Source organism: Hemicordylus capensis, chromosome 13 (assembly GCF_027244095.1).
Source record: "Hemicordylus capensis ecotype Gifberg chromosome 13, rHemCap1.1.pri, whole genome shotgun sequence".
In the NCBI taxonomy this organism is placed as follows: domain Eukaryota; kingdom Metazoa; phylum Chordata; class Lepidosauria; order Squamata; family Cordylidae; genus Hemicordylus; species Hemicordylus capensis.
The window spans coordinates 10,713,249-10,729,692 of record NC_069669.1 but is presented as its reverse complement, the minus strand read 5'-3'; the positions used below and the strand labels follow the sequence as shown (position 1 = coordinate 10,729,692).

Here is a 16,444-nt window from a genome sequence, read left to right as displayed (position 1 = left end):
GAAGCCACAGGCAGAAGTTGAGGGCATGTCCTCTCTCCTGCTGTTACTCCCCCGCAACTGGTACTCAGAGGCATCCTGCCTTTGAGGCTGGAGGTGGCCTGTAGCCCTCCAAGGTCCCATTCAGTCAGTATTGGTCCCATTTTCCACTGCAGCTGGTCCTTTACTTAGTAGTTCCCTCCTTGCCCATTTCTTTTTTTCCCTACCAAGTGGTTTCTGTTCACTCCTGTAGCTGCAGGATTGCTAACTGGGCCCTGGTCTGGAAGCCCATCAGTTGAGGGAGGACACAGACAGTTTGGGGATGTGTTGGGGCTGGAAGATCTGGCTGCATAGGATCTACCCTTTCCACCAAGGAAGGCACCTTTGCCTTCCTCCTTGGATTTGGAGGAGCCATCGAAGGACCAGTCTGTCTTGGGGGGAAGCTACCCAGCCTCAGAGTCAGCACCTATGGGATAGATGCTGCCCCCTAATGTTCTGGTAACTCTGGCAGCGGGGCGGAGCTAGAGACAGGAGCTAGAGAGCATCATCATCTTGAGTCCTACTCGGCCCCACCACTAACTGAGATTAGGTTGGCAGGGACAAGAGGCAGGGCCCTCACGTTTGTGGCCCCCTGGCTATGGAATGCCCTCCCAAGAGAACTTCGCAATGTTCCCTCCCTTAGAATTTTTTATAAAAAAGAACTCAAAACCCATCTGTTTAGAGAGGCATTTAAAATCTTTTAATTATAAATGGATGGACTCTTATTTTGTTTTGTTTTTAATGGGTTTTTATTTTCATTTCGGTTTGTTTTAATTGATTTTATTCTAGGCTGCGTTTTGCTTATTTTGTTGTTTTAAATTTTATATTACTTTTACTGTTGTGAGCCACCTTGATTAGCATTTTACTGGAGGGGTGACATATAAAGGAATAAAGCAGAGTTGTTTGCAGGCTCAGTTGGGACCAGATCTCTGCTGAAGCAACATCCGCCTATCCCCTGATGGTGAGCGAATTTGGCTTTCCTGATGCAGTTGAATTACAACTCCCATCATTTTATATTGCTTTAATGTTTTGTAAACCACCTTCAGATTTTTTTTTAAATGAAAGGCAGTATAAAAATTTAACAATAAATAAATTAAATGTATTGGAGCTGCCCACAATTTATGGGAGCTGTCCAGGTCCTGATTCTGCCTAGGAGCTAGCCTTGGTCCTGTCGTTTTGTCAGTTTTCTACCCTGAACCAGTCTCCATCCGCTGCTGCTGGTGAAAATGTTTTTTAAAATGTAGTTTTTTGAAGAAACTCTGAATATCATACATCCTGATATGAACACTCATACCACTTAAATTAGCTGCGTGCATTACATTTTACACTGGAGTATGCTGGGGATAGGTTTAAATACTTTTTTGAGTGGGAGCTTAGCAGATATTCTGAATTAATCATCATATTTAACTGTTATTGTTCTCAACAGATTTTTAACACTCAATAATCAGAAGAACAATAATTCAAAAATGACATCATGCCCAAGAGAAGCCGATCTTCCTCAGATTCAAAGTTACTATGATTCAAATTCATTATACAATACACAATAAAATGAATAACATTGGAATTTGAAATCCTACAAATGTCAAACTGTTTTTACTTCCCTCTTGCAAGCACATTTACTAAAAAATGTGATTGCATGCATTTAATGTATTGAACTTTCCTAGAAGTGTAGTCTACGCAAAACAGGAGTGTAACAAGGCTGGAGTGGGCCAAGAGACAAAATTTTAAAATGGGCCCCTTGCTGATACACACACACACAGACACACACACACACACACACACACACACACACACACACACACACACACTTCACAATATATAGTCATGTGACTTGCCTCTGGGGGCCCCCTTGAGGTGTGGGGGCCCCCAGGCAGCCGCCTCCCCTTGCCTAATAGTAGTTACGCCCCTGACGCAAAATGATTCTTCCTGGTCAACAACGGGCCTCGTCTACTGGTTATAAATATTTATATACTGTTTTTCAATTTAAAAAAAGTTTTCAAAGCGATTTACATAGAAAAGCCATTTTCATAGAAAAATAAATAGGATGGCTCCCTGTCCTAAAGGGCTCACAATCTAAAAAGAAATGGCCACTGGGGGAATGCTGTGCTGGGGGTAGATAGGGCCAGCTGTTCTCCCACTGCTAAATATAAGAATACAAGAGAACCACCACTTTAAAAGGTGCCTCTTTGCCCAGCTAGCATGGATTGGCACTGCTAACTTTGCTCAATAACAACAGTAATGTGTCCATATTGTAAATGAAGAAGAAAGGGCATTGGGGGATTTATGTAAGCTATTTTGTACCCCTCCATGCCCATAAAAATAAAATGTGTTCCCGATTCCCCTTCTCCTCCTGATTCACCTTACTCCAGTCTGATCTCATCTGATCCGATGACTAAAAAAAATTTCTGTTCCAGAATCTATACATATAGGAACATACGAAGCTCTCCTATACTCAAGCAGACCCTTGGTCCATCTAGCTCAGTATTGTCTACGCCAGGGCTGCACATCTTCAGTCCTCCAGCTGTTTAGGACTACAACACCCATTGTTCCCAGCCACAAATGGCTAATAGGGATGCTGAGAATTGTAGTCCAACATCCACAGGAGGGCAAAGGTTATGCAGCCCTGGTCTTCACAGACTGGCAGCGGCTCCTCCGAGGTTTCAGGCAGGAGTCTCTCCCAGCCCTACCTGGAGATGCTGCCAGGGAGCGAACCTGGGACCTTCTGCAGGCAAAGCAAATGCTCTCCTGCTGAGCTGTGCCCCCTCCTCTTTATCAGCAGGGCTTATCTTTAAAAATGGACCGGACAGTCGCTTCATGGTTAAACACATACATAAGCTTATGAAGGTCGGTAGAATACCCACATGGAGCATTTAAATGAGAAACAGGAAGCTTTGCGTAAGCCCAGTACTGACCAGAGAGTGGAAAGCCGATGTGTCTAGTAACGTGGCCACTTCGTGCTGAGTGAAGAGTATGGAAGTGGAATCGAGGCCGGCCTCCTCAAGCTCGTCTGGCAGCAGATCCCTGAGTGCTTGGAGGAAGTCTGTTGTGGGAAAGGAAAGAGAGGAGACTATAAGAACAGCCCTGCTGGATCAGGCCCAAGGAAGCCTATCTAATCCAGCATCCTGTTTCACACAGTAGCCCACCAGATGCCTCTGAGAAGCCCACAGGCAAGAGCTGAGGGCATGCCCTCTCTCCTGCTGCTGCTCCCCTGCAACTGGCATTTAGTGGCATCCTGCTTCGAAGGCTGGAGATGGCCTATAGCCACCAGACTAGTAGCCATTGATAGACCTGTCCTCCATGAATTTGTCTAAGCCCCTTTAAAGCCATGCGAGCTAGTGGCCATCACCACATCCTGTGGCAGATAATTCCATAGATTAATTATGTGCTTTGTAAAATAGGACTTCCTCTTGTCAGTCCTAAATTTCCCGACCTTCAGTTTTGGAGGATGACCCCTGGTTCTAGTGCTGTGAGAGAGGGAGAAAAATTTATCTCTGTCCACCCTCTCCACTCCATGCATAATCCTATACACCTTGATCATGTCTCCCCTTAATCGCCTCTTTTCCAAGCCTCATTAGGAAGGTGCTCCAGGCCCCTGATCATCTTGGTTGCCCTCTTCTGCACCTTTTCCAGTTCTACAATATCTTTCTTAAAATATGGTGACCAGAACTGCACACACTACTCCAAATGTGGCCATACCATAGTTTTGTATAAGGGCATTATAATATTAGCATTTTTATTTTCAATTTTATTTTCAGGAGGGAGGGAGAGAGAGAGAGAGAGAGAGAGAAAGAAAGAAAGAGAGGAGAGAGAACACAAGACACATGGCGACCAGACAGATGAGATTTCTCATTCTAGAAAACCACAACGTATTGGCTCAGAATGTATTGGCACAACAATGTACTGCTGAACCATGGTTTGCAATACATTTACTTTGGATGAATCTGAGTTGGAGGTCCTCTAAATAAAACCCTTGCTCAAGATGTGGGTTGGTTGGGAAATAGCTGGCCCACCCATGAGGCTGACTGAGGCAATAGACTCAGGTAGCAGGTGAGCGGTGTGTGTGTGTGTGTGTGTGTGTGTGTGTGTGTGTGTGTGTGTGTGTGTGATGAACGGCTCATGTCTGCCTGCTCCCACCAATCTCAGCTACCACTGCCAGGCTCCTTTTGGCACCTCTGCTCCCCTCCCCAGCTATGGTATTCATAGGAACAAAAGTACATAGGAAGCTGCTTTGTACTGAGTCAGGCCAGTGGTCCATCTCGCTCAGCATTGTCTACACTGACTGGCAGCAGCTTCTCCAAGGTTTCAGGCAGGAGTGTCTCCCAGTCCTACCTGGAGATGCTGCCGGGGATTGAACCTGGGATAGATGCTCTCTCACAGAGCTATGGACCCATCCCCTAAGGCAGAGTTTCTTAGCCTTGGGCCCCCAGATGTTGTTGACTACAATTGCCCATCATCCCCAGACATGGCCTTTGTGGCTGAGGGTGATGGGAGTTGTAGTCCAACAACATTGGGGGGCCCAAGGTTAAGAAACCCTGCCCTAAAGGGAATACCTTACAGTGCTCACACGTAGTCTTCCGTCCAAACACAAACTAGTTCCCCATGTTCTCACGTCCCATGGCAGCACGCATGTCTCACCAGCACCCGCCAACTCACCTCCGTAGGCCACTGTTCCCTGTGAGTCGGTCGTCAGACTCTGCCGTAGCTGCCGCTTCTTCTCCTCACTCACATCGAGGCCGAGATACTGCAGCATCTTTGGTGGGGTGAGAAGCCAAGCAGTGGACACAGAAAGGCAGGGAGGAGAAGGGGCAACGACGACGACAACAAAAACATAATAGATGCATTGAGTTATATCAATAAACCCCATCCATTTCTGCCTTCATTGTGGGTTTCTTGTCCTGTTCTTATTTGTATTCATTTCCCCCAAGCATTTTTTTTAAAACAAATAATGAAAGTCTCCTATTTTGAACTGTAGATTCCCAGCAGCCAATGTCTCCACACGGATACTACCTTGCAGCAGCTATTTTGATTACCCTCAATTAAAGAAGACTTCTTCATCATCAAAAATATGTATATGCTGCTTTTGAAAAGAGGGAGAGGGAGAGGGAGGGAGAGAGGGAGTTGCATAGTAAAGTTATAAGGAAATGGTTCTCTGCCCTCAAAGGGCTCACAATCTAAAATGAAAAACAAGGTAGACACCAGTAAAAGCCATTGAAGGGATGCTGTGCTAGGGCTGGAGAGGGTCTGTTGCTCCCCAACTGCTAAACAGAAGAGGATCACCACTTGAAAAGATGCCTCTTCACCCAGTTACCAGGAATCCTTGTGGGATTGTGTGCATGGGAAAAGGGCTGCTTCAATGAAAAGATCATCATTTATTTATTATTATTGTTGTTGTTGTTATTATTATTTTTAAAAGGTGACCTGATTAATCATGCAACAGATAGGTAGGCAGGTATATAAAATTATGCATGGAGTAGAGAAAGTGGACAGAGAGAAATTTTTCTCCCTCTCTCACAACACTAGAACCAGGGGCTATCCCATGAAACTGAGCGTCGGGAAATTTGGGACCTAAAAAAAGGAAGTACGTTTTCACACAGCTCATAATCCATCTATGAAATTCTCTGCCATGGGATGTGGTGATGGCCACTAGCTTGGATGGCTTTAAAAGGGGCTTAGACAAATTCATGGAAGACTGGTCCATCAGTGGCTACTAGTCAGGTGGCTTTAGGCTACCTCCAGCCTCGGAAGCAGGATGCCACTAAATAACAGTTGCAGGGGAGCAACCGCAGGAGATAGGACATGCCCTCAGCTCTTGCCCTCTCTGATCTCCCGTTACAGATGAGAGAGATTCCTCATGCTATCCCTGAAAATACACCCTGGCCAGAATAGACCTGACTCACCAGTTCAAGTTTGCCATCCTTGAGGCGGACGTGGGGGTCCAGGGCTACTCTGGGTTTGCTGGCTGAAGCTGCTTGCTGGTTCAAAGGCGAAGTGGGAGCTATAAAGACGATAAAGAATCATGAATGAAAAAAGAGAGGATCCAAAGGAGTCCTCCCCTGAATTCATTGGGGCCTGGGGGGTTCAATGCTCACTTTCCGGATAGTAGTGAAAACAAGAGGAAGTTCTTAGGCAGCGGACACATAAGCCTCGTGCCCAGTCGGAAGGCTGACAAATTTTGCATATCCAGCAAAGGTCACCTTGAAGGCAGCCTCGGAGGGAGCACCCCCATGTATCTCAGGTGAGGAGAAGATTTTGCGGAAAGACCAGAAGAAGCAGCAGAGACACCCCCTTGCGAGCCTAATCCAGCTAAATCCCGAGATCCATTGCTCCCTGCCAAGCGCAGCACAGCTTTGTGTGTGCGGGATTTGGCACCGGCCATTCCGCCAGGCAGGTTCAAGGACAGGCTCCCCTCCGGTTCCTGGTTAATCGGGATTAGCTCCCCCACGGCGGGCAGGGCGGGCTTGCTCATTAACTCGGAACACAGCTTTCCCAGGTGAACCGAAAGGCCAGCCGGCACACCGAGGTCTCTCCAGCAGATCCCGAGTGCCTTCCTGTCTGCAAGCTCGCTATGGCAAAATCCTGCAGTCCTTATGGCATATGTAACTCAGAACAAGCCTTCCGCCTTGATTTGAACCAGCGGTGCCCTTCTCAGACAAGAACCATGATCACATAAACAAGGAGCGCAACGTTCCCCTCTAAGAGCTACTCAGACAGATTCGCTTCTTTCTGTACAGCTCACAGACAAATTACTCAACCACAGAGTGAGGCCAGGCCCTTGTTGAAGAGTAATCGATCTGGGGAAAGGCACCTCTGGCCATCCCTGCTACTTGGGAACTCAGTACAAGGGCTACGTCTTTGCCTTCAAGGGGAGCACAACCCCAGCATCCTTAGCCAGCCTGCCCTGTCTGGATTGAGCCTCATCTTGTTAATTCAGCCCCCGAACCATGTTCAGGCACTTGTTCAGAGACTGAACTGCAGCACCTGGACTTGATGGAAGACAGAACTGAGCGCCATCGGCATGTTGATAAGGCTGTGCCTCAAGACTGATGAATGGTCCAGTGTCATAAGGATGCTGCCGTCTACTGAGTCAGCATTTTGGTCCATCGGGCTCAGTATTGTCCACACCAGGGATTCTCAATGTGGGGTCCCCAGATGTTATTGGACTTCAACTCCCAGAATCCCCAACCAAAGGATGTTGGAGCTGGGGATTATGAGAGATGAAGTCCAATAATACCTGGGGACCCAACGCTGAGAATCCCTGGTCCGTACTGACTGGCTGCGGCTTCCCCAAGGTCACAGGTAGGAGTCTCTCTCAGCCCTATCTTGGAGATGGGGAACCTGGAAACTTCTGCATATAAAGTGCCTTCTACTGAAGCAGACCCTTGGTCCATCTCACTCAGTATTGTCTACTACACTGACTGGCAGCAGTTCTCCAAGGTTTCAGGCAGGAGTCTTTCCCAGCCCTACCTGGAGATACTGCCAGGGAGTGAAATGGGAACCTTCTGTATACAAAGCAGATGCTTGAACACTGAGCTTCAGCCCCATCCCCCAAAACTGGGAGAGAGAAAATTACATAGATTCATTGGAAGCTGCCTTTACCAAATCAGACCATCTAGCTTAGTATTGTCTACACTGACTGGCAGCCACTCTTCAAGGCTGCAGGCAGGAGTCTCTCTCCCAATCCAATCTGGAGATGCTGCCAGGGATTGAACCTGGAACCTTCTCCATGCACCCAGATGCTCTACCACTGAGCTACAGCCCCATCACCTAAAATGTGTGGTGACGGGGGATGATGGGAGTTGTAGTTCAGCAGCAGCTGGAGAATCTCAGATTGGTCTCCAAGGCAGGCCTGCACTCCAGCCATCGATGCAGGCCATTGGCCAGGGAGACACATGTAGCTGCTGCCCCAAACTCTGCTCTGAACCTTGGCTTGATTCACAACAGCCAGGTGAGTGCCTGTCGACTGCAAACAAACACTGGCTTTCACTTCTAAGCCATGACTGAACCAGTGACCTCGAGAGCCATGGCCAGTGGGGTGAGGTTCTCTATCCCATGACTAATCCCTTGACCCCTCCAGTCACTTCTGCACGAGTTTCTGCCATGCAGGGGGGCTGGCGTAGTTTGAGAGTGACCCCTGATGAAGGGAGGCCAAAATAATAAATAGGGCATCTGAACTCCTCCTCCTCCTCCTCCTCCTCCTCCTCCTCCTCCACCTCCACCTCCACCTCCTCCTCACCTAGCCAGTTTTCACTGACCCACTGCTAGGACTGTCCAATATGCCAATTTTGGTATCTCAGGCGGTCTTAATGCAAACACAGAGAGAAAGAGCACTGTGGGTACCCCTGGAGGGATTTATGGAAGCAGCTGATCTGATGCACTGGATCATTCCCTCGGGGCTGACCTCAAGGGGCTAGGAAGAGCAAGAAATCATGGGCCGGGACATGCCAACAACCCACCAGAATTCAAGACAAGGGAGTCTCCTTACCAGAAATGGTTAGCTCTGGTGGGCAGATATCTGGTGACGGTGAAGGCACAGGAAAGGGACCATCGTGTCTGCTCTGGAAAAGAAAATCCCTTCTGTGAAAGAGTTGCAGGAAATAGCCGTTTTCCAAAGCTACCAGGCACCACTCATCCCTTCTATGACCCTCCTGTTCTCCCGACTGTTACAGGAGATCACGGGAGAGCACATGGGAAGAGACCACCTATCAACAGCAAGGCGTCCATTTAAAAATGGAGGGTACACCTATTAAAAGCGTCATCCCCACCAAGGAGAGGGAGACGACATGCAGGCCCATACTGGCCTGGCCGCCATTTCCCCCAAACAAATCCAGACAGATGATAGCCAAGGTCTTAAAGGTGGGAATCCCATGAGAAATGAAAAACATTCCAGGTGGGATCTTGTGGGTGCATCTCAACCGGCAACCTTACCTCGGGGGACCTCACGTGGACTTTGAGCCTGCAGGAGCCCAGGCCGTTCCCCATGGCCTTGGTGGGTGAGGAATGGATGCTGTTGTGAGCAGAGAGTACAGGATGCAGCCGTCCCCTCCCGGGTATAAAGGCCACTTCAGTGTTTCCTTCATGCCTGAAAAATAGCCAAAGCAGTTTGTTAGGATGAGGATGCAAGATGAGAGGAGATGAGGTCCAGTGTTCCCTCTAACAGGGATTCCCAGAGGTTGTTGACTACAACTCCCATAATCCCCAAGCAAAGGCTGTTGCAGCTGGGGATGCTGGGAGTTGTACTCAACAACCTCTGGGAATCCCTGTTAGAGGGAACACTGATTAGGACTAAACGTCCATACAGAACCAGGAGCGAGTTAGGTGTCATTCAGCAGGGATTCTGAACTTTGGTTGTTGGACTCGAACTCCTATCATCCTCAGTGGTTGAAGATTATGGGAGTCAGTAAACCGGCGTCTGGGGACCCAAAACTCGGAGGCCTTGCTGTACAGAATTGAAACCAGATTCACTCTGGTTCAATGGCAGAGTCAGTTTTCCAGCCCTGCCGGCAGCCCCATCAGTGATGCCCCATGCACGTGATTTCCCAGTCATGCCCAAATGTGCAAATCGTCACACACAAAAGAGGTGTGGCCCAGTCGCCATAGAGCCCATGCGAGCTCTCCCGATCTCTCCTCTCCAACAAGGGAGAGGAAGAGAAATAAACACGGCCAGCCAGCAAGCACTGGCTGGAAATGGGAGGAATGGGGAGGGCCCTCTGGTGATCAGGCCATGCCCCCTTTGTCTGTGATGTCACACGCAACAGGGGCTCCAGCGGCCCTTTTCATTGGTGGCCCAGGTTCTTTGAACCCTGTTGCTCATTGGTGGCTCCGCCTCTGCTTTAGTTAATTAAACTCTGGGTTTAGTTCTGGTTCCATTCATCATCAGTGTTCCTCAACACTCCAGTTCCATTTCAGCTGAGATACTTAATTTTACCATGTGGTTCAGTATGGAAGCTTCTTAACAGTGACAAGCCAAAGCAAGACAGATGCTTCTCCCTGGTCCCTTAATAGACATTACATCAGTTAACTAATTTTTACAAACACCAACCTCACAGACTTTCCAAATAGGTGGAGTAGTGGTTTCCCAATTCTGTAAGAGGTCTCCTTACCTGAATTTTGTTTTTGCAAGTATCCTTTTGGCCTCTTCATGCGTGGCACCCACCAAGGAGTCTTTATTGATGGCAATCAGTTGGTCACCTGGTCGGAGACGCCCATCCTGCAGGAGTGGAGTGGGGGGAGAAACTGAGCCCTTGCTCACAAACATGGAGAAAGGGCTCCACGCTGCAAGGGAGGGAGCTTTAAGACATTTACCTCCCTCACAGATGATCATGGCCTTCTTGCTAGGAGAGTGGATTGCTTTCCCAGACATTTGCCAGCTGCTACTGGCAGCCAGGAGGTTTGGGGGCCAGGAGGCCCCTGGAACTCCCATCATGAACTGTGTGAGTATGCAGTGCAGGTTGGGGAGCCCCACATTCTCCCAGCCCTGGCAACAAGCAGCCGGGGCTGGCAGGTAACAGTAAAGTTGTGCCGTCAAGTTGGTGTTGACTTCTGGTGACCACAGAGCCCTGTGGTTTTCCTTGGTAGAATACAGGAGGGGTTGACCATTGCCATCTCCTGCGCAGTATGAGATGATGCCTTTCAGCATCTTCCTATATCACGGCTGCCTTATATAGGTATTTCCCATAGTCTGGGAAACATACAAGTGGGGATTCGAACTGGCAACCTCTGGCTTGCTAGTCAAGTCATTTCCCCGCTGCACCATTAGGTGGCTGCAGATGATCAGCAAAATGGGTTTAAGAGAGAACATGTTCGCTTGACCCCGTTTAGGAGGGTGGCTGGCTTGGCAAGTTTGCCGCTGAGGCCCCACTGGGATCAGGCATGATCCTGGCGGTTCTCACACGCGGGCAAGACCAGGCTTGGCTTCATTAGCCTGGTTTTGCCTGTGCTTGAGAACAGCCTCACGGTGTGGCATTACGCATAATTGTAAGCAGTGGTATGTTGTGGGGAGAGGGGAAGTCTTTTCAGTTCTGACAGTGGAATCTAAGATCCATGGCTTGCACTGTCCATGCGCTACGCCCTGCTTACAGCCCTGTCATTAATTGAAATTTGCTTGACAGGAACAAGAGACAGGGCCTTTTCAGTTATGGCCCCTCGGCTCTGCATTGCCCTCCCAGAAGAGCTTCACCATTCTCCCTCCCTGAGGGTTTTAAAAAAGGATCTTAAAACTGACTTGTTTAGAGAGACCTTTTAATGTGTTTCACTACAGTCTGGTAGGTTTTTAGATTTAAGTGGATTTTAAAAATTGCTTTTAATTCTGCATGGTGTTTTATTTGTTTTAGTGTGTTACATTTTCTGTTACATTTATTGTTTCCCTGTTGCGAGCTGCTACCACAAGACCAGCTCTCTTCCCCTAATACCTCTAAACTTCAACGGATATTGATGATAGATTGAGAAGTCAGTCTCTCTCCACCTGCCCTTGAGGGTGGAACAATATGAACTGAGATGTGCGGCTCACCCTGTAGCAGTCACCTTCTGGCTGCAGCTCCTGGACGTAAACCATGGGCCCATCTGGCTTGTTGGCCCCTCCGCCGATGGTCAGCCCCAAGCCAGCGGATTTTGCGATTGAGATGCTCTGGATCCCAGATTCAATGGAGCAGCTGCAGAGGAAGAGGACAGTAGGTTAGTCACTTGGGAACCTAACCCAAGGTTGGGAACCCCAAGGGTAGTAGATCTGATATGCGAAGAGCCCTGCTGGATCAAATTAAGGCTCCATCTTGTGCTGCATCCTCTTTCCAACACCGTCGAGCCAGGCGGCTGTGGGATGAGCACATGTTGTTTGTCCCCAATATCAGGCGTGCAGAGGTTTACTATCCCTGAGCCTGACGCTTCAAGCTATGTGCCACAGCAATCAGCAAATCGTTTCTAAGGGACGTACGGACCTGCAATGTCTTCATACATCTGCCTGGTTGACTTGTAGCCTGTCACAGCCTTGTGAGAAGGAAAGAATCATCAAGCCCATCCTTGCCACAGCCAAAAAGTAGGACCTTGCACATCTCCTGTTGCATGCTACTCCCACAATTAATCCACAGACCAGTTCAGTCTTGCAGAAAAAGCATGTGGTTGAGCTATTCCTAGACTGCACCACTTACATAGGAACACAGGAAGCTGCCATATACTGAGTCAGACCAGTGGTCTATCTAGCTCAGTATTGTCTTCACAGACTGGCAGCGGCTTCTCCTCCAAGGTTGCAGGCAGGGATCTCTCACAGTCCTATCTTGGAGATGCCGCCAGGGAGGGAACTTGGAACCTTTTGCATGCAAGTGCTCTATCCAGAGCGGCTCCATCCCCTGAGGGGAATAACTTCCAGTGCTCACACATTAAGTCTCCCATTCATATGCAACCAGGGCAGACCCTGCTTAGCTAAGGGGACAAGTCATGCTTGCTGCCACCAGACCAGCTCTCCTCACTGAACTCACTGTCCTCATAAGAACAGCTCTCCTCTCCTCTCCTTACTTAGATCAGCTGTTCCCAAAAGGGGGTACTAATACCCCTTGGGGTACTTGAAGGGCTCCCTGGGGTTACTTACTCAGAGCTGTCCTGCCTGCCTATGCTGCAGCTACGCTATTTGTTCCCTGACTGGAGATTCCCAGCTTGAAGATGGCATGTCCTCAGCGCTGTGTCCACTACAGAAGGGGGAGGGAGGAGGGTGAAGACCCTCCTCTTCTGATCTCGATTGGATGGCTATATGCTGACACTCAGCACACCCCTCCCCTCAGACTGATTGACAGGCTTCAGAATTCACAGTACTCCCATTGAAATTAATCAGGCAAGTTAACTTGCCCCATTAGTGTCAATAGGACAGCTTATGACCAACTCAGAGGTGTACTTAGGTAATTTTGGAGCCTGGACCTAAAGGCCTTTGGAGACACCCCGCCCCCGCGCTGGAGGCCCCCCCTCATGCTGCAAGTTAAGCATCATCCCCCTACACACACACACACACACACACACACACACACACACACACACAGAGTAACAAACACAGTATTCTTAACACATGGGGTATATTTATGCAAATATGCAGTAGCAGAAACATTTCAACATGCAACTTCACATATCCCCATCCCACATTTTTCTTTCTCCACTCCCCCCACCCCATCTCTAAACACACCCAGCACAGTTCCGAATCACACTCGACCACCCAGCACAATGGAGGCCAGCGTTGACCGCACCATCCAGAAGAGGATTTGGGGGCCCCACGGGGAGTGTGGAGGCCCTGGACCTCAGCCCCGAAGTCCAGGGGTAAGAGCGCCACCGGACCAACTTACTATGGATGTGAGTCGGTAACTGTCTCTCTAACTGTAATGCTTACATTTATGTTTTTATGTGTATACATACACACACACTTAAATGTTACAGTTAACGAGACGGGCTTCTCCAGTCATGGCCTGGTTTGCATCCAGATCAACAAACGCATTAAGCAGTCCTAATGAAATTAATGAGACAAGTTTAGTCTGGATATAAGTCAGTGACTGGAGTAGCCTGTCTCATAACTGTAACACTGAAGTGCAGATTTCAATTAATGGCTGACAATCTGTGTTAATGAAATACTCACTGTGAGGTTGGGTGTGGGGAATGTCCTGGATTTCCGATCAGTGGCCCGTGGGAATTTGCCGGGCTCAGCAGCAAAGGACTTTGGGATCGAGAGGAAGACCCTGAGGATGTGCTCTCCAAGTACCTGCCTAGAGAGAACAAAGACAAGGACACTGTTTGGAGATGAACAAGAGATATCCCTGGTCAACAACATGTTTTGATCCTGTTCCAGGTAGTAGTTGGATGGAGTTCAGTAGTCCAAGGTCAGCTAGCCTCGGTTCTGCTCCCTTGACAGTTTCCTATCAGTTCAGGGCAGAGGAAACTGTCAGAGGAACAGGACCAAGGATAGCTCCCAGGGGGTGATCAGGACTTGGAGAGCTCCCAGGACTGTGTGGAGAACATCCTCCGAGAGGTTTTTCATCTCTTGCTCTGAAGGATCTGCATGTAGTGGTGGGGTATATCCCAACCAACTTGGGACCAAAATCCAGTTCTAAACAATGGCTATGGAGGAGGTTACTGGTAGCCGAGATATTAATATTGAGGCAATGGAAATCTCCCAATCCCCCTAAGAGTGAGGATTGGGTGCATGACCTGCTTGAGTTAGCGGCACATGAAAAATGGGCCCTCAAAGAAGTAAATAAATCAGATAAATGGTCAGAAATCTGGGACAACTTCCTTGAACTTTTTAGAATAAAAACCCCTCTGATCTACCCACATCTACTGGTGCAACGGTGAGTATCCCTTCTCCTCTCCTTTCCCTCCCCTTCTGCTCTCCTTCTCCCTCTTTCTCTTTCCATCTCTTCTTTCTTTTCTCATCTCTCCCTAACCAGCGCTGAATCAGGAAGGGAAGGGCTCAGGGGCAGGGCAGCGGGGGGGGGGGGCATGGAATGGGAAAGATGTTTGTAAAATACAAGATGTCAGAAAACATTAAAATTTTTAAAAAAGCCCTTTTGCTCACATCTCCTCTGGAATGGAGGGGGTGCATTCACATATTGGGCAGATTTGCCCCAAAGTCCCTGCAAGCTATCAGGGAGCATTCCAGACACAATTTGTGTTTTTCACTGCATGTTAAAATGCAGCCTGATTCATATCCAAGGTAACAAAATCCACTTTTTCCATCGGGTTTTGAGGATAACTGAGTTCTCAGTAAAGGCTCATAGAAAATTTATGGTAAAGCCTGCTGTGTGGAGAACTCCCAGGCGATAGGACAGGACTACTCAATTTAGGGGCCCCAGCTGTTTTGGGACTACAGCTCCCATAATCCCTAGCCACAGTAGCCAATAGCCAGGGATTATGGGAGTTGTAGGCACCAATGAGGCTGGGGAGCATCCATCCAGGCAGACTAGTGCCAGAATATTATTCTGAGAAGGGAGGGGAGGGTGGTCCTCATGGAGAGTGCTCATGGATGGTGATTCATCTCTGGGACTGATAATTTGGAGGGGGCAGATCGTATCCCACAGAGGGGTGCCCGATATGAAGTACCGGAGCTGCGTGCATTAAGTCTTGGCATCCCATGACTCACCCCCACCGTGGAGAACAGGTGAACTGCGTGCAGAACCGGTGTTGCTATGAGATCCAAATTTTTCCAGTAGCTCAGAGAATTCTCTCCTGCAAGACAAAGAGAATACTGTTCAAGACTGCTGCCAAACAAATTCACACCAATTTGAAACATCTTCGGTATTTCAAAACCACAGATCTTCAGAGGTCTTCAAGACCTTCTTTCAAAACCACAAATCTTCAAAGATCTACATTTCAATTTTCTTTCTTCCTAAAATTAGCTTTTATAGGGCATTTAAAACAACAACAGCCCTAAACCTTCTAACTTGAAAAATCTTTAAGACAACTATGTTGACACATTCTGTCCTTTGAATCCTGTTAGTCTATACACTACTGCCTAAATTCACTAGTATCTAAAATCAGAAATATCATGTTTATATCTTTATCCTACCCTTCCTCTAGGGAGTACCTAGTTCTCTCTGCCCATTTTATCCTCACAAGAAACCCTGTGAAATAGGCTGGGCAGGGGCCATAATGGTTGTCAAATGCCATCCACTGAAATTCACAGTCTGTGCAGTGATTCAGGTGTGGATCTCCCCACACATAGCCAAACACACTAACCACTCTAACCACTACACCACATGGCACTCATAAGAAATCACAAACATATAGGAGCAGTTCAAAGGGCTCATCCAATATAACCTCGCAGGGCAGGGTTTTGGAGCTTGTGGACAGGAGACCAATCTTTCATCAGCAAGAAGTAGAAGGCAGATGTGCATATAGAAAACACACACACACACCCCTCACAATTCCTCCTTCCAAATGATGACTAATAGAAAGAAGTCAATCTACATGCAAGTTTTTTTGTTTTTTTGTTTAAATCATTTAAATCTTTTCCTTTTTAAAAGGAAATGTTAGAAATGCATAATGCTGCATGAGTGTAATACACACAGAGAAGCACTGCTACAACACACATCTCTGTGTTGTCTTTGTCTGTGCACACATAACTGTGTTGTCCAGCGTCACATTTCATGACATTTAGAAGCCTACTAGGATCAGCCCGTCCACTTGGCGAACTAGGCAGTTGCTTAGGGCATCAAGCAGGAAGGGGCGCTGATGGCCTCGGTCATGTGCCATCCACATGGGCATCCTCTGCCCCACTGGGTGGGCAAGCAGACCTCTCCAGTGGCTGCTGCTGGTGTCTCTCTTATGTTTCTTTTTTAGATTGTGAGCCCTTTGGGGACAGGGAGCCATTTTATTTATTTGATTGATTGATTGATTGATTGATTATATCTGTGTAAACTACTTTGGGAATTTCTGTTGAAAAGCAGTATTTAAATATTCATCATCG

The 16,444-nt window shown here is 47.9% G+C and overlaps 1 protein-coding gene across 1 annotated transcript in view; it reads right to left on the bottom strand.

Moving 5' to 3' along the window:
* The window catches only part of LOC128336582 (syntaxin-binding protein 4-like), a 46,349-nt gene that overhangs the window by 13,281 nt on the left and 16,624 nt on the right, over positions 1 to 16,444 (bottom strand). Inside the window, exons 6-14 of the mRNA XM_053276464.1 lie at positions 15,119 to 15,204; positions 13,619 to 13,745; positions 11,522 to 11,663; positions 10,116 to 10,222; positions 8,941 to 9,094; positions 8,498 to 8,570; positions 5,913 to 6,010; positions 4,669 to 4,765; positions 2,928 to 3,055 (exon numbers count right to left, since the gene is read on the bottom strand). Coding sequence (XP_053132439.1) covers positions 2,928 to 3,055; positions 4,669 to 4,765; positions 5,913 to 6,010; positions 8,498 to 8,570; positions 8,941 to 9,094; positions 10,116 to 10,222; positions 11,522 to 11,663; positions 13,619 to 13,745; positions 15,119 to 15,204 — 1,012 coding nt within the window. The remainder of the gene's footprint in view (positions 1 to 2,927; positions 3,056 to 4,668; positions 4,766 to 5,912; positions 6,011 to 8,497; positions 8,571 to 8,940; positions 9,095 to 10,115; positions 10,223 to 11,521; positions 11,664 to 13,618; positions 13,746 to 15,118; positions 15,205 to 16,444) is intronic.